This window comes from Saccoglossus kowalevskii, chromosome 9 (assembly GCF_978046115.1).
Source record: "Saccoglossus kowalevskii chromosome 9, keSacKowa6.1, whole genome shotgun sequence".
In the NCBI taxonomy this organism is placed as follows: domain Eukaryota; kingdom Metazoa; phylum Hemichordata; class Enteropneusta; family Harrimaniidae; genus Saccoglossus; species Saccoglossus kowalevskii.
The window spans coordinates 8,359,884-8,372,488 of record NC_140649.1 but is presented as its reverse complement, the minus strand read 5'-3'; the positions used below and the strand labels follow the sequence as shown (position 1 = coordinate 8,372,488).

The window sequence follows — 12,605 nt, the reverse complement described above, 5'->3', positions numbered from 1 at the left end:
TGCAATGAGACATTTGTTTTTATTCTAAAATATCTCAATTACTTTCAATAAAGCTGGAAATTATGTTCCTTAAAATAATTAAACAAATAAGGCACCAATGTTTTTGTAAGATATTTACATCTTTTAAGGACATTCGATAGACTGATTCCCCACTGTTGGTTCAACCACAAAACTTGTTTGTATTCAAAATTAATTATGACAATGCATATTTATATTGAAACAAACTATGATAAAGGGAATTATATTATATAACAAAGGGCAAGGTCACCAGAGTTCAACTATGTTATTGTTAACATATGGTGCACATACTTCACATCTGCTGCACTCAGCACATTTTCCTAAGCAGTCAGTGAAAAGTTTGGCATACAATATTAAAGATGGTAGTCGTCACGCGGCTCATGTGCGACATTTGTGTTGATAAACAGTGATTTTCCCATAATTCAATGCGCCCTTCTAATTGAAATCACAAGTATGAGGTTTGACCTGGGCGCGACTTGCACTAATTTCTGCCGGTAACTCCTTCAATTCCTTCCAACCACCTGTGAACAGTCAAAGTCGCCATCTTTGTTTATACGAGGCCCATATATCTTGCGCATGCGTGGCGCGACGACTACCGCCCTTTAACTGGGTCACTGCACGACTCAGACGACATGTCAAACTGGTTCTGTGCAAATAAGGTGTTCAGGGCAACTATAGATTAAACCAAACAAACAAATATATGATATATTATCAACATATTGCACAGACATAGAGAGTCATACGAATTAAAATCTCTTCCCTCAAAATCTTGCAAACTAATGTAAATTTCAACAGATCTAATGACCGGAAGAATGCAATTGCTTCACGAACCTCCAGCCGTACTTGTAAATTCAGGAGGTAAGAGCAGGTGAACACATAATTCATGGCAGATTTTAGACACGCGAGTACCAAGTCTTTTGTCAACAGTCGGAGCCGAGCATCCTTCATTTACATTTTCTTTATTGGATGTTTAATAAAAAGGTGCGTTCTAGACAACAGGACAGTGGAACAATCCCATGATGCAACTAATAGACTTGTATACATTCATTTTTACTGCGAACAAAAAAAGAACAACCCAACAAATAGTATGGCAATATAACTCACTGTTTTGCTAACAAAGTAACAATATTTATTTTACCATTAAAAACTGTTACGTATTATCTATCAATATTTCTACGTTGTTTGCAAAACAGTGAGCTTTATTGCAATACTGTTGGTCGGGCTGCTTTTTCGTTCACAGCCTTGTGAGTAACGTAATTATTAGGAGCAAAAACGCCGTTATGGGAACGACTGGTTCTTGACAACCAGTCACTGCGCACTATTGTGATTTGTGTTTATGGGACATTCAGTCCCACTTATGCAATCAGGGTTGTTCGATTGGGTAAAATATTTCACCCTGAGAACATACACTAGGGTCAGGCAGCTTCTCACTATTGATGGCCTTCCACCATGGCCCAGTTTTGTCTTTGCTTAACAAAGTGCATTGTTGCCACTAGTAATTTTTTTCTAAGGGTGGTGCCATGCACAATCACTTTTTTTTCTGCTACTGCATTGTTTTGTTAGTTTTAAGTATTTTGTTTCGTAGTTTTGTTAAATCCAAGTATTTGGTTGCAGTGTTTTGTTAGTTGTAAGCAACTCAACACAGAGGTGTTATGTGCCACAGTGTTTCAGTTTTTTTTTTTAAATCTTTCTTACTTCTGTGTGTGAAGTATAATGTTGATTTGGATATATAACACTATAAATGTCTTGAATCATAGACCCTAGAGTCTATTATGCTTGAATGAATGCAATTTTATCAGGAGTTATAATTACTAGTATGCGATGTAACCACCATGCTACCACTAAACTGTGATTTCTTTGCATGGCTTACAGCTATAGAAAGTGGTACAGATTATATAACAAAATCAAAGTCTTTTATAGAGTTGCGTTTTAATCTACCATAACACAAATCCTGAATAAGGAACAGACAAGTATCTATGGTAACTGTAATTTTTAATCCAAAATTTGACAACATAATTATTGTAAAAACTGAACTGAAATACATAGTGCAGAAATAAGACCAACCAGCCAACCCAGAATATGAATAGTAAGTAAGTACATGGATGCAGATATAGCAAAATATAGCAATAATATAATACATGTATATTATATATATACATTTATATGAATAGAAAGGCCCTGCGGCTTAGTAGAATTGTGCTAGAAGAGAACTTTCATACAAGGCTAGGTGGCCTCAAAATGGAGGATTCAAATGATTAAATGTCATAACTACATCGATTGCCACAAAACAAATTAAAGCCGTTTATCACTGAGATAAAGAATGGTATTACAAAACCTTGTGGATCAGATTCATTAAGGTGATAATCAGTGAACCCATACTTACCTTACACCAATCGATTGAATTGAATTTTTGGGCATGGCTCGACTAGACCCTAAATTTGAAATAAACTTTGCCTTAGAATCACCGCACCGCCGGTATGGCAAAGTAGAGTAAAGCGCCAACATTGACGGGCAGTCTGGACAGGGAATGGGGGGAAAGCATTCATGTCAAAGTTTGCCTACAATATTACATTGCGTTCTTCTCATACGTGTTTGGAACCAGGTTATGTCACATAATAGAGTATGTGGTCGAGGCAAACAGATCTAACATTGGCTCCCCCATAAGGTAAATAAGCTGTTTGCCAATCCTTGGGAGACTTGGAGACCAATTGTTGTTCAAGAACAGGCGTTTCCTTGATGTTAAATTGACCAGACTGTTACCCCTGCCAGGTAACTTTATCCTCTTCTTGCCTCAACAGAGCAACATCTCCTCCACCAGCTGGCTCAGTGATGGAGATCGCATCCCTTCTGGTTTGTGAGGTATTCCATTTGCCCACATACGAAGGGCGTTCCAACTTTTTGCTGGCCCCATAGTACTAGCACCTGAATTGAACATACTTAGAGGCAGCTTGGGGGATACCCCTCCCCATGAAAGCTGTCATTTCCGTAAAGCTGATGAAGTTTACATTTGATCGAACAGAACTACATTCTTTGAAAACAAAATGGCTGCCACTTGGCCATTTTGAATTTGATTAAAAAAATAAAATAATGTGCATCAAGATTCCACTGTGTTCAATGTATGTACCAGTACCAAGTTTAAACTAAATTCATCAAAACTGAAATCCAATTCTGGAATGGTCAAAATGTGTGATTTTAATGCATTTCTGGCTCTAAAATGTCTTCTATTCAGCCATCTTGAATCAGATGAAAAAACAAATGCATGTGTCCAATATGCTACATATGTGAAGTTTAAATTTGATTGGTTCAAGCATATGAAAGATATGGCTGGATACAGACTAACAGACAAACAGATGGCTCAGATGGCGGTTAATCTGAAAGTATGCATTTTCGAACTGCAACGGGGAATAATAACAGCATTTCTGGGATCCCTCCAGCAATGACATTACAACCCACAAATGGATAGTGGCCATCAATATGCCATTTCTAATGGTGAAATAGATGGCACTTGGGTCAGCTAATCATCTAAAACACTCCACTGGTGCTATAAAAAGGAAAGTCAAGGCTAACAGCATAATACTCCCAGATAAAAGAGCTCCACAAATGCTGGGGTATGCAATTTACAGTTTTTCCGTATCTCTTTTCATTTAGTATTCATTGTCCAATATTTTGATTTTCAAGCAAGGAATTATAGGTAAAATATAACATCTCAGCAATTGTTAAGAAAATGAGAATCTTGAGAAATACTAAATGTGAATTACCTTAATTATTAATTGCATATATAATTATAATAATGCAAATAGGTGATTTTCCAGTCAACTGCGAGAAAGACGCGCGTCAAACGTCTGCCGCAAAAATTGAAGGATTTGATTTTGAACTCCAATTTCTTTATTTCATAGCTCTCATCGACCGGCCGATCTTCGACAGAGGATAATTGCTTTTGAATACCCTGACTTAATCAAAATTGTCTATCATCAAATGTGGACAGCACATTATTAAGCATGGAAATGTCCCAAAAATGCTTTCGCGTTTGTCGAATCCCACACGATGTTTGGCGCCACTACGACGCTATGACCTTTGTTTGTCCTGTTTTTACGTACGATTTCACGCATAACGCGTGATTCTTGCAGTGAATGGAAAATGGTCTATTAGAAGGTTGCAAAAACACAAAAAGTAAAGATATTGCCAAAAAGGTAAAATAAATAAATTGTTAGTATGGTTGTCCCTATTTGCAGCTACCAGGTTATATACAACTTGTATAATCTCCTGTCATTGACGAATTGGTTCAAAACAGACTTCTAAATCTTTTTTCCCCCGAAGGATTTTGGTCAACAAAATTTTCAACATACTTTAGTTTATCAGAAAAATTTCAAACTGAATAGCTAGGGAGTCCTGTTCAGGCTCCCTGTCGTTGAGGGCACTCTATTCTACCTTCTCAACTGGCGATGTGATGATTCCAAAGTCAAGTTTATTTGAAATATAAGGGTCAAAGTAAGACAATGATCAGTTAAATTGACACTCGATTGGTTGTAAAGTAAGTATGACTTCACATAGTAAAATTCTTTTCAATCATCTAAAAAGATTTTATTTATTTTTGATGAATAATAATACAATAAAACATTTCTCTTGTTTATAATTTGTGAAAAAATATTGAACTTAATTAAAGTTGCCCTCTGAGAAAGGTAAATATAGTATTTGATGGTATGAATATGTGGGGAATATGAGAATGATTTGAAAATTTACCACTATTCTAAATTACTGCTGTCTTAAGTAATTAGGAACAGTTTGCGAATCTAAGAACATTATAATACTATAAAAAGTACTATCAAATAATGGAACGGAAATTGGATGTTCAGTATACCTCACACAAATTCCAACCTTTAAATATTTCACATTATCATCCAAAAAGCACAAAAAAGCTTTGTGGAAACCTTCAGAGTGCAACTTTAAAGACTAATTTTATATTGTATAGTTATTTCTGAAATATACACCTCAGCTAGTAGGCTGCTGAGATTCAAATATGCAAGGAAAGACAACTTAATATACAAAACTACGCTCTTGGCAAATTATATAATTTTATCAATTCTATACTCAAATATAATTACTTATTTATTTAATAAACGATGTAACAGTCACCTGATTTGGAGGAATCAAAATTTTACATGATAGGCTATATTTGGGAGTGAACATCCGGGCATTTTGACTGCCTAGCAACCATTATGATGAAAAGAAAAACCTAAAAATTCTCCAAAAATTGTACTTTGGGATACGTTTCGGGATTCTCCTGAACAGTGTGACAAGATTACCCATACAGAATTACTTCAAAGTTGAGTTTGTGCAGTTTCCTTGACTTTAGCTGTTTTCACCGGCTCTTTGAACGGCGTTCCACGACTGGTTGCACACAGCCAGTAGAAATACATGGTAGAGTGGTGCGCGTCTTAGCAACATAGAACGTTCTGTGACAAAAGTATTTTTTTAAAAAATATTTCAGGACCAAAACCCCGGAGACATTTTCCTTGCTATTAAATTTGACAATTATAAAGTTGTCTGCAGTTAGTCACAGGCAGTATATTCAGCACATTATCACTGAACTCCTGTTAACAGTGTATTAAGCCACTAAGTATGTAAGCCCTTAGAGTTGTACTGTCTCTTATGAAGCATGCACTAAATAATAATTTAATACTGTATATGCCTCCAATGGAGAAAATATGATTGGTAATCTAATAATATAAACGAAGACTAAAAGCAACAAGGATAACACCATACTGTGCATCAATGAATCAGAAATTATTAATATGATGAAGTAACCATGACAATGCTTACATACAATGGAGACGACTCAATATTATCCAGAATGTATTTAAGTACAAATAATGAAACATGACATGATGTGCGGCTCATTAGGGAGAGCTAGTCAATTATAGAAGACATTTTTTTGGGGCAATACTGTAAAGTTCTTTATTTTCACTTGGAATTTATTTTCACTATTTTCCCTTAAGGAATGATCAGTGAAAAGAAAATTCAGTGCAAAAATCTTCTTTTTCTGTATTTTACATTCAACTCATCAGAAATCAGTGCAAAACAAACTTCATACAAAACTGCCGAAATAAATTCCAGTTAAAATAAAGTATTTTATAGTACACTACTTGGCCACATGAGGGCGCTATTGTGCACCGAGTTAGAAAGACTTACTGTGTTTTGATTCCTTGATATGCACAGCATAGCACTAGAAAACTATAAATCATTACAAACCAGTTTCTAAAATAGAATTACCAGCACTACCTTTAACCAAATCTGTCCATTAAACTGTTACATGTTTTACAAAAGTTAATTAATATTCATTTGTATGAGAAAGATTTTTTTTTTTTACAGGGAAATTTAAATACATATGTTGATTTATAAAATTCACATAGTAAGAAAACTCAACATAAAAGGCACAGCATTAAAGAGAAATGGTGTGCAAAGAAAAGGAAGAGTCAACCAAGTATGTGCTGAAATTTACATTCTTAAAAAAAAAAAAATACTACACCCCCATTGCACAATGGAGAGTTCCATCAGCTTAGAACAATAGCACAGCAGTAATGGGATATTCCATTCAATTTCAGGAGTGTCAGACTTGTACATGAGTAATGTCCTCCCATTCTACCGACATGCAAAGTATACACCCTACGGTTAATTGCAAAGAGTAATCACCGCAATAAGAACTACACATCTCGTCAATCACAGATTGCCAGCTAGCAGCAATGTTCCTATATTACACTGAAACACACAGTACCCGCTGCGTGAAATTTTTTTTTTTTATTTTACGTTTCAATTTTAAAGAAGGCTAAGGATACCCGAGGTGATCTAAAGTTCGTATGCCTTGAAGATATAGAGGGGGCTGTGCAGACAGATGATGCCAATTGACATTTCGAGAGAGAGGAAAATGGATGCTTGGCTGCAGTCGTCCCTTTTATGACTAGCTGTCTGACAAGTACTTCCCTAGAGAAGAAGAGGAAGAGATGGGAAAAGAGGAAGTCTGTCATCTTGCAGCTTACAGAGAACAGAATTGATAAATAATAAAAATAAAATTATAGCATGGAAAGCAAAGTATAGCGAAAAGCACAACGACAACAACAACGACAACAACAACGACAAACACAGCACTGTTGTGGTGTAGCAACGACTCGTAATACTAGAATTAGTGTTGGTTCAGTGTAGGTGCACTGTTGTTATTCGGAATGCTTCCATACCAATATTTTTATTATTTCATTCTATCCTCCAATGCGACAGATTCTTGTTCAAACATGCTTACAACTTAAATCTTAGTTTGTAGTTATTTTTACTCATATTTTTTTTTTTAATTGTGTGTGGTTGTGAAATATGATATCAATAGAGCAATGTGTTCAGATTTGTTTCCTGATTGGGTAACAAAATAAAAGGTAATTGACACTCAAACATTTAGGTAAGATGTAGTTGTAAGTGGTCAAACCTCTTTTTATTGCCATTCATCATGAGACATTTTGGATTTGGCATCAGATTTGACTTCTGTCCAGTCTGCCATTTTGGATTTGGTATCTTATGATCCTGTTTTTACCTTTGGCTTTGTAAGCCATTTTGGATTTGGCATCAGATTTGACTTCTGTCCAGTCTGCCATTTTGGATTTGGTACCTTATGATCCTGTTTTTACCTTTGGCTTTGTAAGCCATTTTGGATTTGGCATCAGATTTAAATTTTGTCCAGTCAGCCATTTTGGATTTGGTACCATATGATCCTTATTTCACCTCTGGCTCTGTAAGCCATTTTGAATTTGGCATCAGATTTTACTTATGTCCAGTCAGCCATTTTGGATTTGTTACCTTAGGTCCTTGGATTTGGTGCTTTATGATCAAGAATTAACTTTTAGTCTAGTCCGCCATTTTGGATTCAAATCAACTTCACAAAATATCATTTTACAGTCACCACAATCCATAAATCTCAAATCCAACATGGCCGACAGATCAAAACATCACATCAATAGAATTAAATTTGTCGAAAATGTCAAGAATAAATTAATCAGAATGGCAATAAAAAGACTTCTAAATCCCTAATCTTCCATTTCATCTAACGTCTCTTGGCGGATCAGGAGACGAAATACTTACCAGTGGAAAATCTCTTTTTGGTAAGGGATAACCGATAGGATGTTCCCACTAGTTCAATTTCTATAAAAGACAGAGTTGTGCCTTCGCTTTGAAACTGTACCGCTACAGTTGCTGGCTTACTGGGGCCTTCTGATAGGTCAAATTTAGCACGTAGTGAGCTGGCACCCTCAGTGGTCGGAGTGATGTCACTGAGTTTCCACAAGGCTCTTTTACTATCAGCCGACCTGCGGAGAGAAACGCTACGTGTGATGAAGACATGTCGCAATGCATTGGAATGAGGAACTTACCGGTATATCTCAATGAAAGTAAAGCAAGAAATTATGCAAATTACATAAAATAAACAAGCACTGAAGATATCATTAGAAAATGAACAAATCTGAAAAAGGTCTATCTGAGGTACCTACATGTAAAACATCAAAGCAATCAGATTTGTGTTTTTTAACAAGAAGTCGAAAATAGGAATAACAAAAATATTCATCAAAATTAGAGAATTGAAGATATCATCACGAAATGAACAAATCTGAGAAAGGACTACCTGTAGTACCTATATGTATAATATTAAAGCAATTGGATTGTGGTTTTTAACAAGAAGTCGAGAATATCACTTTTTTTCAAAAATGACAAAAATATTGATCAAAATTAGAGAATTGAATATATCACCACGAAATGAACATATCTGAGCGAGATCTGCCCAAACTACATATACACCAAGTATCAAAGCAATAACAATTGTAGTTTTCAAGAAGAATTTGAATAAGTAAAAAGTTGACACCAGAGCTAAAAAAAACATGACAGAATGTTAACAGACAAATCATGGCACCTAACATGTTACAATTCCATGTCTACACCAGATGTTAGAATATTTCATTGTTTATTTATGCAAAAAGTGATAAATTGAAGCAACAATCACAGTTGTATCTGCTTCATACCTCACTTTGCATACTAAATTATATGCAAATTACATCCCATATATGGACAGTCATAAAACAACATTTACCATACTGCTTGACCCACAACTACACATTACTGGCTAAGTTATATGCAAATTAAATGCCATATATGGACAGTCCTAAGACAACACTTACCAAGTTGCTGGCGGTTTAGACTGCATAACAGTGACTCCTCCATCTACTGGTACTATGAATTGCACAGCAGATAATGTCATTGGCTTTGACATTGATGATGAATTATATCTATAATCTATTCTAAGTTCAGTTACTGTTGGTTCACATTTCCAATAGGTACATAACTGTAATGGAGTAGATCCCACTCCTGGTAATGCTTTAACCTGTGAGAAAACATCAAATGTAAATCTTTCCTGGTACAGAGTGGCGAGTATATACTACAAGTAATTGCAACTTGGTATTATCAATATAATTTGACATGTATATTGATATTACAAAATACAACCCTAGTGTTACTTGGAGATTACTTTTAATATCATCTTCGCTAGTCAAGGTCAATTCATTCAGCCCTTGCCTCAAAGTTATACCTTGGAAGAATTCCCACTATAAATCTGTATACACTGTCCAATAAGATCAAACACAACAGCGTGTGTTCTGATGCATTTCCATGGTAAATGGAACACAAATTTGCATGTTGTGATGTGTTTCCATGGTAAATGGAACACAAATTTGCATGTTGTGATGTGTTTCCATGGTAAATTGAACGCAAAGTAGCTTGGCTTTGTCAGTGGAGCTAAGTCGTGGTATAAGAAATCTATTGCTTTAAATTTAAAATTAATGCAACTTGTTGTTTTTTTGATTGAGGAATCTGGTTCAAATTATTCAATTTTACCAAGGTTAAGTACAGCTTTTCCTCACACTGGCGCACCACTGCCACACCGTAATTTGCGTATGTTCTATAGAACGTAATCAAAGACGCTCAAATTCTCTTCAAGTCACGCAGTAATTTTGAAATAGTTTTTTTTTTCGCTCTTGTATACAAACACATTTTCCCCTTCATTTAAATCTCGCAATTTTGCAAGACTAGTGTAAGTAGTTTTGATAAAATAAAACAGACTTTGACTTGGGAAAGAAGGTTTCCTTTAGTCAAACATCACACATGAAAACATGAATGTACTTCCACTTTGAAAAATAGATCTCGTACAAAAGTGACATGTATACACAACTATAGACACTTTCTGTTGCATGATGTCATATTTATGAACATCACTGTATTTATTTCGTAAAAAGTCATAAAGGTTATACGCATATAATCTTTGTTTGAACAAAATGTGGTGAGGAATGGAAGTGAGGGTGCCACCAGTGTTTGGAGTGTGGCTTTTCCTAGCACAATCATGTATGGGTTCATAAGGATGGCCATGGTAGGCCCGTTTAATGAAACTGTGCAAATCTGACAATGTTTTTTTTTAATAGTAGTTTATTCTAACAGAAAGAAAATTTACATGTTTCTGAATTAATAATTTCAATACAAATTAATAAATAAATGCATAGATACATAAATTTATAAATAAACAAGCCATGCATGGCATGGCAAAGTCAAAGCATATCAGAGATATGGCTCTAGAAGCACATTGATTTGAACAAAATGGCCGCCAGTCAGCCATTTTGAATCATAATCATGTGCATCAAGGTCCCATAATGTCCAACGTACTGTAAAAGGATTAATTATTCACTGGGTTTTAATTTTGCCTATTTTGCTGACTGGGAAATGCGCCAAATTAAAACCCAGTAAATATGCAAAATTTAGCATAGAACACATTATCTTAATGATGAAACTGTGAATTTAAAACCCACTGAATATGCCTGAAATGGTAAATCAGCGAAATTTAAACCCAGTAAAAATTAGTCATTTTACAGTATGTACCAAGTTTGAAAAATAATCCATCCAAAAACACAAGATCCAGTTCTGGAATGCCAGAAATGCTTGATTTTTGAAGATTTTTTAGCACTAAAATGGCTGCCATTTGGTCATTTTAAATCAGATAGTCAAACCAATATATCTATGTCATGATGTATAATGAATATATAAAATTTGATCATAACCAGTCAAAGCATGGTAAAGATATGGCACTAGAACTGCATTCATTGAAACAAAATGGCCACCAGTCGGCCATTTTTAAATTGGATCTGAAAAATAAAGTTTGAAGTAAAACGGCCAACACACACAAAAATGGCTGCCAGTCCGAACATGGACTAACAAAAAAAAATATTTCAACACGTGATGTTGAAGGTGCTACAACAAAAAAATTATTACAGTTCTAATTTCCACAGTACAATTTCCAAAAAATACAAGGAACAGTGGACTGATATTGACACTTACTTGGTATTTTAGAATATCTACATTAAAATACGATGCGGTTATATTAGAATCCGATTGTCTTTTTAATAGCGATGCTAAAGCTGACATGTTGAATACATAAACTTGACTACCATCCACCGTTAATGATTCGTCTCTGTATCAAAGAGAACACAAGAAATATAAACAAAATTGATAGAGCATTTTCCGTTCACTGGGAGATCCTGCATTATGCGTGAAATCGAACGTAAAAACAGAACAAACAAAGGTCATAGCGTTGTAGTGGCGTCAAAATTCTCATTGGATTCGACAAACATGAAACGTATTTTGGGGGATATTTCCATGCCTAATAATGTACTGCACACATTTGATGATGGTCAATTTCGATGATATAAGGGTATTCAAAAGCAATATTCCCCGTCAAAGATCAGCAACTCGCGAGATGCGACAGTTGAACGGAAAATCACCTATTATAAGGTCGGAGGTCTAGGGTCAAAGGTTAAAATATACCTGCGAAAATAAAATAGTATGATTTTATCACTAAAATAGCACAAAGTAAGTGCAAGGACAGTATGGCAATTGTATCGATCGTTGAAAAAGTGTTGAATGTGACTTCAATAACCTTGGTAAAGCTGCTGATGGAGGGAAAATCAAAAATAACGTTTGAAAACAAACATGGATGAATAATTTTACGGAATTCTAAATTCTAGCTGTTTTTGCTGGCGGGCAAATTAAATATGCAAACAAAATTATGCAAGTTACTGTTAAAGATGACAAATAGTCAACATGAAGGACAAAATTACTTACAAAGATACTAATTGTTTGTTTGGTAATATTTGCTCCAATTTATTTGCATTCTTTATCCTAAACGATAAGACTGCTGGTGATGGGTTACTCGTCAATACTTGGATAATACCGGCCGGGAAGGACATCATCATATCGCCCGTTATCTTGACCATACATCTGTAGAGCATAAATACATATAATGATCTAGTGAGGTGGTTGAAAAAATAATGATGAAACTTTATGTGGTGTTGGACGACAAACTCAAATTTATGTTACAAAATCAAAACATCATATTGGATTTAAGTGAAAAAGTCAGGAATACCCAATCTTTTAAGCTAACACCCCCAAGACTCAAATGGCTCATCCTTTAAAAGCATCCCCCTCAAATAAACGAAGCACATTATTTCTACACTCGTTCTGTT

The 12,605-nt window shown here is 35.1% G+C and overlaps 1 protein-coding gene across 2 annotated transcripts in view; it reads right to left on the bottom strand.

Annotated features, from left to right (window-relative positions):
- Nucleotides 1-1,993: 1,993 nt before the first annotated feature.
- Nucleotides 1,994-12,605, bottom strand: part of LOC100379068 (F-BAR domain only protein 2-like) — a 60,588-nt gene continuing 49,976 nt past the window's right edge. For both annotated transcript variants that reach the window (XM_085503121.1, XM_085503122.1), the window contains 4 exons: nucleotides 12,205-12,360; nucleotides 11,422-11,554; nucleotides 9,222-9,424; nucleotides 1,994-8,360 (listed from right to left, as the gene is read on the bottom strand). In XM_085503121.1, coding sequence (XP_085359247.1) covers nucleotides 8,117-8,360; nucleotides 9,222-9,424; nucleotides 11,422-11,554; nucleotides 12,205-12,360 — 736 coding nt within the window. In that variant the 3' untranslated portion in view covers nucleotides 1,994-8,116. The remainder of the gene's footprint in view (nucleotides 8,361-9,221; nucleotides 9,425-11,421; nucleotides 11,555-12,204; nucleotides 12,361-12,605) is intronic.